Raw genomic sequence first — 17,969 nt, forward strand, 5'->3', positions numbered from 1 at the left:
CATACTACTCAAATTGATACTAATAAAAATGATTATTTATCCATGTTCTAATTTATATTTGATATTTATTATAATGATATTACACCTAGCTTTGTTATCAGCTTATCTGATAAGGAGTTAGGGCTGATTGGAACTCCCTTTCTTTCATTAATAATTAAATAAACTACCTCAAGAATAGTTGAAGGCCATTAACAATGATTTAGAGATCCGCTCCTTATACATCTATCATCAGAATAAAGCTCTTATGATCCCGCATACCTTATTCATATTGTTAACTTTAAAAATAATGGCATTATGCAATGGGATAAATCTCTTAGTTATAATTTTTCTTTTTATTTGGCTATTGGCTTAGAAACTAAATGCATCCAATATGATTTCTAACAATATGGTACGACCAACACCTCATATGCCCTTTTCCGATCATATGATATCAAGTAGTTCAAAGATAGAAAGCGCATACAACTCATTAGTCTATTAATTGAGAGCTTTCATTATCAAATAATAAAGTATTGGATTCGATTCTTACGTATATGAAGACTGAACTGATTTCTTATTCATGTACGGATTTGGTTCCATGCCATCAAGCAGCAAGAAATATGAAATAAAAGAGAGATGCTGCAACTGGTTCAGAATTTGATTACAAAAACGTCACATAAACTACTGCATTTACTTGGAAGGGGTGTTTTTTTTCTAGAAGACAAGAATCGTGTCAGTTAACAGATGGGAGATGGAGGTGAGATGATACTGAGTGCTGCTATTGTGAAAGTTGTTTGCTCAAAAGAAACAGATTCTGTTGAGGATTAAACTCTCATACTGACATGACTTAGTTTCATTATTAAACAAAGTCAGGTTTCATAGTTAGGCATAATGGTAGGAAAATGGACAATTTGTACAAATCCACACAAAAGAGTTACGCATGCAGATTATGCCTCTGTAGCCTCCAATGCCTGGAAAACGTCAGTGCGAGTAACTATACCTGTTTAGTCCCACAGAAGACAGAAGTTAAAATCAGTTATAACCAAAATGTTCGATATTGGAAAGAAAATTCTATTAATTCCTTGTGCTTAGATAAATTTACCTACAACTTGTTGTTTCTCATTCAGAATGGGTATCCTGTGGACCTTCTTCTTCAGCATCAAAGTTGCAGCATCTGCACACAAGGTTTGAGCAGTTAGTTTCACTGTTTCAGTCATGTCCAGAGTTCTGAAAATGGCAACAGAAAGGTTTGGGTACAAAATTACCCAAGACGGTCTTCTCGGGTGATAGTGTGACAGCAGGGGAAGACATCACTTCGCCAACTTTTGACTTGAGCTGCATAACAGATTTCACGTTACTAAATCAGGAGGCTGACAAGAATAGAAATAACTTATTTCCCTTTCTGAAAGGGACCATGCATAAGACCATGAAGGCCCACATCCCTAGGTTCTAACATTCTGAAATGATAGAAGAAGCATAATAACGATTTTTTTTTTCTTTTGTTCAATTTATACAATTTCTTAAAGGATTCATGTCATTATTATTCGACAAGTTTTACTTTTGCCGTCGACTATCTAATGCAATCCTTCACTTTTCTCATCCAGAACTTAAGACCTGACAGTGTTAAGCTTAATAATTCAATTTCTCAGAATAGATGAAACCCTTGGCAAGATTGGTCCAAGAGCAAAGAGGAAATTGCAGTGAAAACCACTGCACTACGAGCCGAGTGTGGCAAAAAGATAAACTGTCATGGAGCTACAGCATCTATGAACTGAATTAGTACACCTATTTATGAACCAACCTTCCATGTTATCCTTGATGTTGATGTGATATTTTTGCTTAGCCTACTTAAAATATAAACCTCATCAGCATTGCAAACTCATTCAATCAACAGTCAATTGAAAGTATTCTTCCGCATTGATGCAGGATGACTTAACGATCTGCAACTTTCTTATGAAAATCTAAGATGGAATTTCTAATTTGCAAGTATTCGACAAGTATTCGATCCAATGCGTTATTTTTATTAAATGATTTATCTAGAAACCAAGAACCCAAAAAAAAAAAATCTCATTTGGTTTGTAGTGATGATTTTAATAAATACTTTATCGGAAGCTAAGTAATGAGATTCTTCAATTATTTTATAAACTTCATCAATCATGATTTATTCATGATCATATTTAAGAAGGGATTCAATTCTAATAGAAGTTCAACTTCAAATATGATGGCATGCTCAGTTTCAATTCAAACTCATGTTTTGACACTTGTTAAGAGTTTATTTCACGAATATAGTCTAATAGAGGAGAAAAGATAGATTCAAAAAAACATAACAAAATTTTAGAATTGAATAAATAAAAGAACTTTAAGTTTCAACTTTCAAGTTTCTTTTAAGTATTTATCATCAACAAATTCATTGAAACCTTGATATAATTTAACTTTCTTTATGAGATTCTTTTCATTAAATGGTACATCAAGAAATCAAGAACCAAAAACAAAGTTGATCTAAATTGATGTGCAGAGATGATTTTGTTAAATACTTCATTGAAAGCTAAACAAACATATTCTTTAATTATTTTATTAACTTCATCACGCCTGATTTGAACAAGATCACATTTAAGAATAGATTCAATTCAAAGTAGAAGTTTAACTTCAAATATGATGATATCTCAATTTCAATTCAAACACAACTTTTGACCGTTATAAAATATAGAGCTACGTTCACAAACATGATCTAATATATATAAGGATTCAAATTCAATAAAATTAGATTTAGATTCATATTATAACTATAAATCTTCATTTGCATCTAATACATGTTCAAAAAACATGCCATGAACTATAATTTTACTCAATAAGATCAGGCATGAGCTTGCATAATGCTTTGGTTGGCATTGGTTTGACAGGTTTCAATGGAGATGCTAAATATTTATCTTAAGAACATTAACCAATGATCCAGTAATACCAATAATATATTTATGATATTCATCATTCCTCATTATCTAAAATTTTGTATAAAACTTCATATTAAAATTTTAAATAATTGTAGATTAACTCATCCATAATTTCTCACTATAGACCTTGAATGAAACAAATAATGATGACATAATAGCTTAGAGCAAAATATTTGTTTTTGCTACAATATCAAGATCTAGCCAAACCATAGACTAAAGATTGTGTCAAGACTACATTAAACTTAGCTATCCTAGTTATTTAAAGTGAAAAAAGATCTAAAGGGAGAATGAAGGCAGTACGAATCTAGAAGAGAAGTTACTTCAATTAATTAAGCTATGGAATGCTAAAATTTACATATCCCATTATAGGTAATCTCCAACCCTACTATATATTTTACTTCTCCACCATTCGATCATGCCACCCCATACCGCATTGGGTTGCCTGTTCAATAGCCTTTCATCAACAAGTATATCCCCAGTAATGACAAGCTCTAATAACTCCTAAACCTTCATGGAGAGCTCCTAGAAATCTTTGACAATTATAGTACTACTCTAAACCTAATCTGTGAGGGGAGATAAGCCACAGTTTGGATTAGCCCTTTTCTGGCGGGCACTCGCTCTTTTCTTGTCTTTGTTTCTTTCATTTCCGTCTTCTTTCCTTTGAGGTTGTTTCTCTTATTGGTGGTTTTTTGTTCGCTTTGTAACCCTGTTGTTTTCGTGGGGTCATGATTGTATCATCTTTATTTTTAAAGAAGTTTTATTTTGGAACAAAAAACAGTTTGGATTAGCCCTCACTGGACTGAACAATTTAGATCAAGTTGGACGAAATAATTCATCCAATGAGCTTTATATTTTATTGAATAGGTTCTCATTTAGTGCAATCTTATCTATGATTCTTAATTAAATGGTTATTAATGGTTTTGCATCTTCAAATAGTACATTCCCAATCATTGGTCAAATCATTGAGCCATCAGTAATGATTCACAATCATTGCCAATCATTGATGACACATTTCTAGTCATCAAACTGAAATCCAATTATATTTTATTAATTTTTCCAGTTTAATGTTTTTGACTCAATTTCATAACTTACAAAAAATAATCAATATGACAATACCCATTAATTATTGGACTATCAAATTTGGCTAAATTCTAGAATAGGTGAGTAGACTATAGTGAACAATACCAAATCATCAAACTTGACTTGCACACTCTAGATGGTGCACTTGTAGACAAAATTGCCCATGGCTCGGCTCGATTATAGCTCCCGTAATCATATTATAAAGTAATCAGACATGCTTCAAAACCTTTATAAATACTCAATAGTTAAATAAAGAAGCTTGAACTATATGTTTGACTTGTTTATATTTATGAACAACATTATTTAAAACTTGTGAACAAGCTCAATACAAAACTTGGTAAGAAGCTCATTAAGAAGCTCGATTCATTTTTTTAAATACAATTCTTAAGATTGCCTTAAATCATTACTTGGTATATTTTCACATAATTTTTAGTTTCATTATAATTTTTATTTTATAAAAAATTAATTTCATTTTTAATGTTATAATCTTTTATTAGAATGAATTTGTTCATGAACAAAAAGTATTTGTTCATATTTGCTAGATTGTTGGTTTAAAGTCTTCACCAACAAGCTTGTTTATAAGAAGAATCATTTTTTGAGCTTAATTGTTTATGAACAAGCTCATATGATAGCTCAAAAATACTCGCTATATATGTTCGTGAACGACTCAATTTGATATCTCAAAAATATTTGTTGGATATGTTCGCAAACAAGTTCTATGATAATGTTAGTTGATAGATTCAATAAGGTTTGCTTCTTAAGCTAAATAACATCTTAAAAAAAATATATTAATAGCTCAATAAGGCTCATTTGTTTAAAGCTCGATAAGTATAAAATGAATCGAATATTAACCGAACATAACCCAAACATGAACATCTATTTTTTTAAATGAACTAAGCTTGAACAGAAATAGGAAAACTCAAATCGAGCTCAAACCGAGCTTGAACAAGCTGATAATAAATAAGCTTTAAAATGAACAAGCACCCGCTTTGTTCGGCTTGGTTCTTTTATAGCCCTAGTGTGTCAATGATGTCAAATTCAGAACAATGTGATTAATAAACCTCCTAACCCTCTTCAAACCACTATAGCCTCGTGATTTTTAGAGAGCTAAGGTGAATATATAATTAGCCCAATAGACCCTCCTCTTCCAAGGCATATTGCCATAGATTGCTTCAAAAGGTGAGTGAAAGCAATCCCTTTAAAAAAATCAAAGTAAACAACATTCTTAGTTATTTAAGAAACACATATTCCATGACTTTAGAGTGCCACAAAAATCATTCCAAATAACTACAAAGCCTTCAGTGTATAAAATAGTAGATAAATAATAGATTTACCCATTGATATAACATTGATTGGCATTATCTCACCATATATTACCAAAGGGAAAATAGTTTAACGCAATCCTTAAACAAGATGTCAAACCAACTTATCAAGAAATTACTCTTCACTGATAAATGCGATTACAATGATAAATTAATAGAGATTTAATGAACCTATAAGACTACTTATCATACTCGTTGAGAAATTAATAGTCCTACTTATTATGTCATTGCCTTTACAATTTAAGCCATAACTCATCAAGAAATTAAGCTTCCATCATCACCTGTAGCGATCAATCGTAAGTAACATGAAAGATAATGCTTGTTTAAGTCTTGAAAAGCTTGATTGCTCCATGAGCTATGTTTGTGAGCACATCAAAACCTTGAACTTTATAAGACTCGAGTTGTGCAAGCCCATGATTAGTTAGTTCAATCTAGAACTTTTAGGGTTGGATATTTAGTTCTCATGTTATAGCATCCTATTATTTCTCATTGAGAAAAGGTCGAAAATGGTCCTTAGACTATTTAGAGGGGGGATCACGTTAATTGTAGACTATCTAATGTATCCAATTTAATCCCTTAACTCTTCAAATGCAATTAAATGTAATCCCTTGAATCTTCAAATATGATTCAAAATAATCTAATAGTGGGACTATTTTGGATTATATTTGATGAACCAATAGACTAAATTGAATATATTAGATAGTTAGGACTAAAATGACACCTTACAAATAATAGCATGAATCATTTTGATTTTTTTCTAATTTCTCAATTAAAAAAAAAAAAAAAATTGGATGTAAGGCGAGCAAATATATGAAAGTGGAGCTTACTAGCTCAATGATTGTGTAAAAAACTATTGTACAAATACATTGTTTATTAATTTAATCTAAATTTATATCATGAACCATCAATCAATGTCTTGAATTATTTTATCTTTCCACATCCTACTTTAGGTTTCACATCCAAAACATCATCTGCATGATTTTCAAACGATCACACTAATCTTTAACAAAAGTTATAGTAAGTGATGACATCATGTATTTCGTTGAAGATGAATGCCATAGGTTTCTGTGTAGTGACAAGACAAGCATGTATGTAAAAACTCACGGATATCTCTTCGAAGTCTAATAATAATGCCTGTAACTATTTTAATTTTTTTTTTGAATAATTTATTAGAATTAAACTTTATCAAACTAGGCAGAATTGAAGATAATCTCAAAGTTTACAGTCAAAAGAAATTGAACTTTTGGTAAATTTGAATTTTGAATGAATTTTCTATTTTGAACTTTAATTATAGTAAATAATTTTTTTAATGGGTTTATATATTTAAATGCCTATGATGTTATAATATTCTTAAGGTATTGTTTTGAATGAGAGAATGGTGTTCAATTGCTATACACCCAGTTCTTATTTAAACCAAACCATATTTCATGTGGACCATATCCTGAACAATAATTGGTTCAACTTCCTAATTCTTAGAATGACTAAAGGCTTGAGAATATTGCTTAGCGGCTTCTTTAGGGTGCTTCTATTGACAGTGCTTCTGTGAGCAACTATCTTGAATATTCGTTCTGTTAGCGGCACTGTTCTATTCTAGTTACAGTTGTTTTGGCTCCTTCCAACAATTTTTCAATATGTTATTGAAGTCATCAGGTCAGACTTATGGTGGCTATTTTCTTCAAAATTTTATCTTATTTCACTTCGATTATAAATCAAAGTCCTAAGCATGTAAAGAAACCATTCTGTGCTCTCTAATTCATCTTAAGACTCTTTTAGGAGTTTGTTCAAATTGTGAGAGAAGAAAAATAGGGAGAAAGAAAGAGAGAGAGGAGAGAGAGTATTAGAAATGACATTTGACAGAAGATATGTGTATTTTGTACTCATCCTTGAACTAGTGAAAGCTCCTATGCGAGGTCATGGACAAACACAAGACAACCTTGTTAAACTGCACGAACCTCTGTGTCACCTTTTATGGTGTTTTTTTTTTTTTTTTATTACTCTTTCTCATTCTCACTCTTACTCTCGTAATTACTCTCACACACATACTTTTCATCAAAATTGTAGTTCATTGCTTTCTATTATTTTGTTAAGGGTTTGAATACATCTAGCGAAGTTCAAAATGTAGCTCAAAATGCATCAAATGGTAATGTAACAATGTAGACTTCTTTAGCCTTACAATTTCTACAATCCCTATTAAAGGCAGAATTCCAAACAAATGAATTGTGATAGCTACAACTAGATAACACGCCATATTAGCATTTTGTTGGAACAAAAATGCAAGGAAGCAAACAACCCTTTGATAAGCCGACAAAACAAGATTTAACTACCAGATTCTCAAAAGTTGCACTATGAGTAAAACAATTAAAATGTAAAGATTAAATATTCAATAAACAACTAGGCATTAGATTGGATCCCATATATGATAGAGGCAACTATTTTACAATGTGTATGTACTAGTATTTGGACAAAGGTAAGTAAAATGTATTGCATGTGAACAAAGTATATGATAATTTGCCTATGAGTCATGCCCTTCTCTTAACACACTTAGAGGTTGTTTGGTTCACTAAAATCTAAATATCATGTTATGTGATTAGAAAATGTTAATCATCTGGTTCACTGACATCTTCAAAACTTGTAAATGATCTTTTTGGTCGTCATTTAGATGTCGACTAAATTGAGCAACATCTATTAGTCAGACATCTTAAATTATAATTAAAACCTTTCCGTGATGCCATCAAAAGGTGATGATTATAATGTTGAAAATGCATTAATATACATAGTTCACTTTCAAGTTCTCAGTTCTCACAGGTCGTCAGCAACTCGATGTGCCTATTCAACAAAGAACAAGACCAGATTCAAATCATAGAAAAGAATATTCCAAGATAACTCAAGAAAAATAGAAAAATGTATAAAAAAATCTTAACACAAGTATTCTGGACTCTAAAGATATAACTAAATCAAATAATTAGTAACTTAAAACATAGATATCTTTAAATGCAATAACATTGAACCAAACACAATTTCTTTGAGTAGCAATACCATCTGTACGCCTTGCTTTGTTTGTTTCCATCCCTATCTCTCTCACTATTTTTCCACTTTTCACAATAACAAAATAAAAACTGTTATGTCATGCAGCTCATCCAACTGAGCACAGAAGACAAACGATCCATAGTCAATAGGAAAGAAAATGATTTATTTATTTGTTTGCTCCGATCAGCAAAATCTAATATTTTGTTCAGAATAAAACCTCAGGAATAAGTGTCATAAGCTCAAATAACTAACCCCATTAGACGCTTTAGCCTTATCTTTCTTCGATATAACCCCTATGCATTTGAGATTCTCATTTATAACTGGAAGTCCCGACACGATCTCAAAATGGTGATCGATCTCCTCCAGCGTCTGATCCGCTGTCGCGGTCCTGATAGACGTTGACATCACCTCTCCCAACAAGGCCGAGGGTTTCATCTGCCATCAGAAACCAAATTTTTGAACAGAAGAAAGCACAAAATAAAGATAAAAAAGAGAAATCGGACACCGAGAGAAGACAGACCTTCTCGCTGGCGATTTGCGTCTCAAGATAGGCCTTGAGGTCATCATAGCTCAGGAGGGAGAAATTCTCCGGCCACTCACCAGATAGAATCCCTTCCGGGTTCTCGTCGATTTCCGGCCGCAGATCGCCAGCTGGAGAAGAGGAGAAGACCGGCGCTCGAAACTCTTTCGCCCTTTCATAGCGGACGCCCGAAAAGAGCGTGGAGCGTAAATTTTCATTCCTGACATCGATCAACGAGAGGTTGGCTCTGACGGTCGTTAAACGAGGAAATGAATTTAGGTTTTTAGGTGGGAGGAGGACGGAGTTACAGAGAAGAATGCCTGTGGTCGTTGCCATCGCCGTCAGAGATGCTTATGAGAAGTTTCTAGAAAGATTAATGCAACAGTTGATATCAGTTAACCTTTTCTCCACTTTTAAGTGATTTCTACGGACAATGAACGCCAGAAATTTGACCACATGGCTCGGGCAAGCGATACTAGTTCAGTCCTCCTTATTTTAGAAAATTAGGACATTAGCCCAATTCATTAATAATAATAAAAAAGATTACAAAAGTAAAGAGTTACAAAAAGGAGAAGTCAAAATAAAAGAAACAACATAAGCATCAATAAAAAATGAATCATGCTCATAAAAAAGAAATAGTTCCATGATACAAAAGATAAGGAACTCAAAACATTTGCCAACAAACTATTGTGAAAAAAGCGGAAGTATCAAAACTCAAACTCCATGAAATCAGGACTTAGATAGTAGCATCAAAAAGAGTTAGTCATAATATGAAACTAGGGATGCCAGTATGGCCATCCAAGGGGAATGACCTGGAGTTAAGGGATTATCCTCATCGTCCATGGCCTGCCCAAATCCCACCATATCAAAAAAAATAAGAGTCGAAATCTTCATCACAGAATTGCTAGTCGAACCTCAAAAAGATGAAATATTAGATATATTAGAAACACATCATGAAGCAAAATACCAAGAACCAACTATCAGCACAGCAATAAACATCTCAGAGATTTCAAAAATTAAATGCAACAGTAGGAGTTTTCTCATTTTTCCACTTGGAGACTTTTAGACAAACAACCTTTTTGATTGTGATATAATTGGTGGTGACACTAGCACAACTAGGCTCAAATATGTGATTATTTCTCTCCCTCTAGATATGATAAATCGAGCATCAAATAACAAGATAGTTTAAGTATATAAAATCTTGCATAGGAGAATAGGGCTCCTTCACATAATAAAAAATCTGATTAAGATTAGATCTCAAGAAAAAAATAATAATTTCGAATGAGCTCAGAGATGACAGAAATGGAATAGTCACACTCAAAGAAAAGTAATAACCTGGATAAGGGGTTGAAAATCAGAAAGCTAAGTTTTCTTGGTGGAGATGGGGAGGCCCATGTAGGTAAGTTTGAAATAGTGTGATTGGATCTTCAAAGCATCACATATGACATTAGGGGAGGGAGTTTGGGGACAAGATAATAGAGCTTCTTGCATGATTCACATGTAAATCATATATACTTATCAATTGGAGTGCCTTTTTATGAAAAATTTGGATTTTAAATTATTCATTTTTTTAAATATAATCATAAAACTAAGTTTTTTTAATTTATTAATAATCTTAAAATGTACCTCCTATCTCTAAATTGAAAAGAAAAAATCATAGCCAATGCACAAATTTACTCTCATATCTTTCAGAAAGCTCTTAAAATAAGGTGGTATGAGCATATTTGATTTAAAAAGTATATTATTAACTAAAATTTTCTTATTTGGAAAATTTAAAAGATGACCTCATAACTGTTGATGGCCTCCTAAAAAGGGGTTTTATGGTTAATCAAATTTGTGTTTTATGTAATCATCATAATGAAAATCACACCCACCTCTTTTTTTATTGTGAAGTTTCATTCACTCCTTAAAAATTACATCTCTAATGAGGAATTCTTTCATTTAGAAGGCTCCATAAATCAAGTCTTAAATCATTCAAATTTTGTTGGTTGTGAAATTATAAGAAGATTCATCTTTTTTGTTGTGCATATTACTGCTTATTTTACATGGCAAGAAAAGGAATAACATGATTTTCATAAATAAAAAGACTAATGACAAAAGTTGATCAAAAACTTAATTTTTCCATAGGACTAAGGAGCACAAGATTGAGTATGAAAGATGGCTTACCTACAAATATGTTGCAACTTTATTTTACCTAATATATTTAAGCTTTTGGCTGCTATAATATCACTAGTTTATTACTAGAAGTTTTTCTGACCTCTCATTTCTTTGGATGGTCGTGTGGCATTTCTGTTGGTTTTTGGATTGGTTTTCTCGCAAATGAAGATTATTTGTAACACATTTCTTTGTGTATATTACTATGTTTTCTTGTTGCTAATTATTAATTATTGTATGTTAATGAACTTATCTCCATATAATGTTGGTGCAACTTTTTTGCTTTCACTTAATATGGCTGATTTTATTTTTAATCATTTTTGTATTTGATTGGCTAAATAGGATGGCAGTTGTATTGCAACTTAGTTTTTATATGGAGATGTTTTCATGTTTTGTGTGTTTTTGATAATTCCAAATATTATTGTTTGCTTGATTCTCCTAACATATATTAGAAATATTGCTTTTGTTGTTATGTGTACTAACATTTTAGGGAAATCATGCTTTAGACTGTTGAAGACTTCAAGGCAGATTAGATTAGAGTTTATTGTAAATGGAGTCGATATTTTTCATTTTTCAAAACAGAAAATGATAGATCAGGACAAAAGAGATAATCCAGCGGACTCAAGTTTGCAGCTACACGCCGCAGCCAAGTTCGGACCATCCATTGGTGACACATTACGAAAAACAACACCCACCAAGCCACGACTTACCACTAAGGTTGCCAACAAACCATGGCAAACAAGGTGAGAAATGTAAAGCTGCCTCATCATCGTCCAATGCACACGAAAAATCATAGCAATCGATACGAAGATGGCAATCCAAAAGTTATTTCTTCTTAGCTTTACTTTTATGTTTTTTACCCCTAGAAACAAGAAAGAAATCATCTTCCACACTATCACCCAAGTCATCCTCAACAACCTCGCAAGAAGTGGGATAATCCTCCTCCAAATCCAGCCAATTGTTTTGCACCAAAACTGACTTATTTGATGACCAATTAAGATGAGCATTTAATTCAACAGTAGACATAACAGTAATAGGAATGTCCACACAATTAACCGAACGATTCGAGACAGACAAAGGTAAGCAAGTCACAGCAACTGCAGCATGACTACCAGCTTCCGAAGTAGACCCAGAATAAGCCTCAACATTTGCACATGAAAGACCTATAGGAAGTTCCTTTCCACTCTTATTAACCTCACAATCATGTAAAACTAAGTCAGACACCACCTGACCAGAAGGATCAACAGCCACGATTTGACCCGAGGTATCATCAGCAAAAGACGAAACTACATTAGGACTACCCGAAAACTTAGCCACAGGTAAGGACGGGGAAGGCAAAGGCTTAATAGGACATTGCACAGCCAAAGAGGCAAGCGGAGCCACAACAGGAACCATATCCAGACACTTAACTGATGGGGAGAGCGAAGCAACAAGACCCCCAACGTCAACCCCAACCCCCACATTAACACCATAAACCGATTGAGTTTGCTCAACATGTAATACAACCACAATAGGGTCCCCAACAGGATCAAAAGAGCAACAATTATTAGAATTAACTTTAACCTTATCAACTAGCTTAGGAGACAGGACAATACAATCAGAATTGGCATGACCAATAGACTTGCAATTTCCACAATAATTTGGGAAAACCTCCATTTCAACTAATTGAACATAACCAAACTTATTTGAACCAAGCCATATGCGGTCATGATAACGTTTGGTAATGTCAAGCTCTAGAAGCACATGCACCACAATCGGACGAGAGCCAACTGCAGTAACGAAGTCGGTTTTGAAGAGTTTACCGAACAAAGAGCCCAGCCCATGGAGAATCGGAGGAGAGAAAAAAAGAGGGAAAAAATTAGGAAAACCTATCCAAATAGGATTAACAGAGCATTCAATGTTCACATCAAAACAAGGAGACCATTTTGTAAGTTTCATATAGCAGCTAAACACAAAATAGAAGCGGTGGGCAAAAACCCAACAATAGTATAAATCATTACTTAGCTTAATCAAAACATGCTTCGCACTCGGCAATGTAACAGAATAACTACCATTCAATTTGAAATTGAAAAAAAAATTACGAAGCGCGTAGGTCGGCGCTCCTAAAAAAAAAACAATTAATGAAAACTCGAATGATTCCGCCAAAGCGAGCACTTCCTCATCCAAGATCCAAAGAGACGGTAAGCCACGATGAGTGCCAGCTTTAAGATCAGGAAAAGAGGGCGAAGGCGAAGAAAGCGCTTTGAGAAAATACATTGAAGAGGGAATTATCGTCAAGGAAACCAGGATCCTTAATACGATTAAATGCCAAAAACTCAAGAACCAACAAAAGAGCGCATAGAGAGAAGAAATACCAGAAAAATGAAGACGGGAGGCCAAACTAGGCGGGGAGGGCCGGCAGCCCCCAGAGAGGGAACCCTAGCAGAGAGCTCGGGGGAACGGACAATGCATATTGTCTACCATCATGTCTTACTTGTGACATAATATTATGCATAGATCATGATCATATTGACTCCTACTACTATGAATTTACTGATGACATGCATATTATTTCTTCATCATGTTTTGAGTTTAGTTATAAGATTTTGGTGTTCTACTAGACTTTTTAGCTCACTATATCTTATTTAAATGATTTTGCTGATGAAATTACTGATGACATGCATACTATTTCTTCAAATTTTGCTACTCAAATATTTGTTATTTACTCTTTGTACTACTATAAAATGAACAATAAATGACATGAAATTATAAAAATTTGCTAGAGAAAAAAGTACAAATAAATTTGATTCAACTTACTATGGAATGAATATGGAGATTTATTGGAATTGAGACATTTCTGCAAAACATATTAATAAACTTAGTTTTTTAAAAAAAATCATCACAGAGTTGAAAAAGCATGCATAAGAAAAATTTCATAACAGAGTTAAAAAAGCATGCATAAGATCAATAAAAATTGGTAATAATTTTTGAAATCTATAAGAATATTACCTATTAAAAAAACTTCTGAGAGCCGTAAGGGATAACTCAAAGAATAAGCAAGTATATAAGCAAAATCGACATTAATTATAAACTACAAGCCACATTTAAAAAGCGTTTTGTCTTTAATTTATAGTGGACTTTTTGGCTGACATCAAACCGTATTCTTTGGCACCATTACGAGCATCTTCAAAGTTTTTTTTTTTGGGGAAAATATGTTTAGAATTAATTATTTTTACTTACAGTCGAATGTGAGGGAGATTTCAAGCGCTTAATCTTTAATTTACAGTGGATTTTTGGCGTCTTCACTCGCACCATCACGACCATATTCAAAGGATTGCGAAGAGGCAAGAGGAGAAGCTGAGAAGACTTTTAAAAGCACAGTAGTGAAATAATAAATGAGTTAATAAATGTTTTGGAAGAAGTGAAAAATAAAAGAATTTGAAGAGTCATAAATGAACGTTGTAGATTAATTTAAAATTTATAAATGAACGATCAGTATTTATTGCTCGACATGTTATAGTCTAGTTCATCAACAAAACAATACCTTCCATAATTAACTTCAGATTATACCAATTTTGTTTGCAACATCAAGTGCATCATAATTCAAAGTCAACCTCACATAAGTTTTCTTCGTCCCATCAAGCCTTAGAATAGAAATAAAATGTAATTTATAGATATTGAATTGTAAAAGAAAATTGCTCTTAATTGCTACAGAGAATGACAAGCAAGGCCGCTAACATGATCAGTGTTAACTTTCTTGGTCTGAATGTCATACATCTTTTTGACAGTAGCCTTTATCTTCTTCTTGTCATCTTGAATGTCAACAATGAAGACAAGAGTGTTGTTGTCTTCAATCTTCTTTATGGCGGATTTTATTGTTAGCGAATACTTGAGGATTTGGTAATGGTCCAGATTGTCTTTGAAAGGAGCACAAATTTTAGAGTACTTTGGCTCCTAAGCCTTTTCCGATGTCATTGGAGGGTGAAAAGTCAAGAAGTTCGAATCTTTTTGAATTTTTTTCTTAATAGATGAAGCCCTTGACTTCACTGCCTTCGCAGCCTTAACAGCTTGAGCCCTGGCATCAGGCTTTTTGGATGTAGTTGATTACAGATAAATGCTAGAAATGAGCGAGCATTAATAGAAGAGGATAATATTTAGAACTCCGAAGAGAATATATATAACCAGCATTTTAGATTGGATATAGATTTTTTTTTTCTAATAGGTTTTTGAATTTAGGTTGAGTCTCCAGATGTACATCACATGTAATCAAATATGATAATTTTCAGCATTGAATATAACAGAATGAAAATCCATTGCTCAATAGGATAATTCATTTCCAAATTTTGCCATTCAAAATACAAACACGAGAATGCATATGAATATAATATATTAAATAATGTGTAGCATGATAAACGCCTTGTTTTAAAGCTTGTTGACTTGCCTTGTCAAACAAAAAGTTGCAATTTTAGTAGTAATACATATAACTAATGTGTGTATTAGTTCATGGTTTTATGAAAGTAAAAGAGGAGGACTCTTGCCACGAAAAGTAAATCCTTTTCTTAAGATCATATCCCCGAGAATCAAAATCAAAAGTTATGTCAATAAGACTGAAATAAAATAAGAAGCAGATGCATCTTTTTCTTTGTTAGCAAAAACTGATTTTTCATTGCTACTTATTAAATCCAACATAATTAGAGACATCATTTTGTTAGCATGGAACTTCTGAAACACTTGTCAATCCAAAGTTTATATAGTTAATGTATCCCTTTATACACAACAAAACATAGATTCCAATAATTTGTATGAAGCACTGTGAATTGAATCAAAGAATTTTGATTAAACATAGGGCATATGTGGGTTTCAACCAAACAGGACATGTAAATTAAAAAAATGTCTAGCCACACTAAGAAAAATGAACAAATATTCCTTTATAGGCTATGCTTCTAGTCACACTCCTATGAATGATTCTAGTAAAGCAGGTGAAAGCAATGAGGAGATGAGCAAATATGTGATTGGTAGCACTAAATCAATGAGAATGATACAACTATTCTCCAGTTGATTAAGCTTATTTATATAAGCAGAAGAGTTCAAGCCCTGTTTTCGTCATCCCGGCGTACTTTGTACGGAAATGAATCAAACCACCCTTGTAGTATCACAATATTTATGAAAGCGATTCAGACGGCTCTTGTGGTTATCATTCATTCCGCTAAGTGCTATTACCTGCAAATGCTCTTATAACTAAGTTCTGCATGATGTTTACGAAATATAAACACAAACAAAGAATAAGTAGGCTAATTTAGCATTACAGAACTTGAACCTTTTATAAAGAAGAATTACAAATTAAGAGATTTAGGCAAAGGAATAAAAAAAAAGAGAGATTTAGGCAAGGATCAATATCTTAAATCGCAATATTAGATTAAGAAATGAAATATCTTTTTATTTGCCAAGGAAAGCACAACACTGCGGAAAAAAATGTATAAGCAATTTGAACAAATATTGCAGTGGAAGAAATCAAAGTAGCCATAGTTCACGTATTCAATCTTGAATAACACCGAATGGGTTTCTCATATAAGAAACTCCAACTGAGAAAATCAAAAGCCAAATCATAAATTGAAGCATCCAATCTACGAATCGGATTTTCACCTTCCCTGAATAAATAATCGATATCCAACTAAAAGCACTCAAAGTCTGGTTGTCAAAATCGAATAGAGCTTAATAAAAGATCAATTCCAACAAGTATCAGAACTCCTAATAATCACATAAGCATGCAAAGCTCAAATAAAGGATTGGAGAAAAATCAGGCCTTTTGGCTTTTCAGATCGATCAGAGCAAGCTCCGCAAACTTATCCGTCGCTATTGCCTTCTTCGCGTAGTTTGACTGCAACGACGGAGACTCTACTTTGAATGAAGAAGTCGCCCCATCCATGGAATTGCTGTGCCGATGTTGGGGTTTCTTCTCCACGGCCGTACCGCCAACATCGCCAGCCCCTTGAAACCCCAAGCCCTGAAAGAACGTCGCGTCCACAAGAAAAAAAATCCCAATCCCTTATCCCTAAACTATGGATGACTTAAACCACAACAAATATAGAAAATAACATTGAATCGATCACCTCCTCAAGCCTGATCTGGAAACATACAAAAATCAAGCTAATGGAGAGCGAATTGAGGATTTATATTTCTCTATCTTCCAGCCTCTTAGCTTGGCAAAGGGAGGAAGACCAAGATGACGAAGAGAGAAGTAGAAAGATCGAGGAAGGAGGTAAGGTAGAGGTGAACCGTTACAGCTGAACAATCGAAGAAATCCAAGCTTCTTTATTGACTCGTTCAAAACTCTTCACGTGAAGTTCCATCGGAAGACTGTTTTTTATTAATACCTTGATCTTTAGTATCAAAAGAAAAACATATGAGTTGGAATCTCAAACCTTTTTCGACGAGGTTGGTAGGGCAGCGACGGCCTCATGCAGTGGGTTTTCACTCGAGAAGAACTTAGGCGATGAGGGAAGGCCGAACGCGAGAAGGGCTCGACGTCGCAGATTAGCGAAAGGGAGAGAAGGAGATTAGCGGGAAGAATTTTAAGACTAAGCTAAGCATGATTATAAATTGTATTAAGAGTTTAAATATATTTTTAAAAAAATTTAAAAATAGGCAAAGTCGTTAATTAAACGACTAGTCTAGTCAGCATTCAAAAAAATTTAAAAAATTTTAAAAAATAATAATAAAATTACTGTAGCAAGTTGCCAGTTTAACGGGCACCTTGCTACAGTAAAATATTATTTATATAATAATTTATTTATGAAATTCTTAATTTTTAATTTCTCACTAATACGCACAAATAAAAATATATTATATCAACATATGTTTGCGCATTTTATCCACGGCTCATCTCAGCCAAAAAAAATAGAGAGAATTTAATATATTCTTCGGTGCTTGAGATAGCTTAGGATAAATTGCGGTTACCTACAA

The 17,969-nt window shown here is 33.2% G+C and overlaps 1 protein-coding gene across 3 annotated transcripts; it reads right to left on the reverse strand.

Annotated features, from left to right (window-relative positions):
* Nucleotides 1-665: 665 nt before the first annotated feature.
* LOC110100655 lies at nt 666-17,583 on the reverse strand. Of its 3 annotated transcripts, XM_028695561.1 has the most exons (8): nt 17,429-17,558; nt 14,247-14,372; nt 13,824-13,863; nt 8,874-9,237; nt 8,606-8,788; nt 1,242-1,311; nt 1,079-1,150; nt 666-976 (listed from the first exon to the last, which is right to left on the reverse strand). In XM_028695561.1, exons 4-8 carry the CDS (start codon nt 9,207-9,209, stop codon nt 924-926), a joined length of 714 nt encoding a protein of 237 aa, XP_028551394.1. In that variant the 5' UTR covers nt 9,210-9,237; nt 13,824-13,863; nt 14,247-14,372; nt 17,429-17,558; the 3' UTR covers nt 666-923. The 3 variants fall into 3 exon arrangements, with proteins under 3 accessions (XP_028551394.1, XP_028551395.1, XP_020683916.1); XM_028695562.1 differs by lacking the exon at nt 14,247-14,372 and having other exon boundaries at nt 17,429-17,532; XM_020828257.2 differs by lacking the exons at nt 13,824-13,863; nt 14,247-14,372 and having other exon boundaries at nt 17,429-17,583.
* Nucleotides 17,584-17,969: the final 386 nt, after the last annotated feature.

This window comes from Dendrobium catenatum, unplaced genomic scaffold (assembly GCF_001605985.2).
Source record: "Dendrobium catenatum unplaced genomic scaffold, ASM160598v2 fragScaff_scaffold_658, whole genome shotgun sequence".
NCBI classification, from domain to species: Eukaryota; Viridiplantae; Streptophyta; class Magnoliopsida; order Asparagales; family Orchidaceae; genus Dendrobium; species Dendrobium catenatum.

What these genes read in the sequence shown, in the direction of transcription:
- LOC110100655 (XM_020828257.2), bottom strand. Translation starts at nt 9,209, where the DNA reads ATGGCAACGACCACAGGCATTCTTCTCTGTAACTCCGTCCTCCTCCCA. An exon ending in CGCAAATCGCCAGCGAGAAG is followed by an intron (nt 8,789 to 8,873) that starts GTCTGTCTTCTC and finishes TTCTGATGGCAG; the next exon opens with ATGAAACCCTCGGCCTTGTT. An exon ending in AGGCTAAAGCGTCTAATGGG is followed by an intron (nt 1,312 to 8,605) that starts GTTAGTTATTTG and finishes TCTGTTATGCAG; the next exon opens with CTCAAGTCAAAAGTTGGCGA.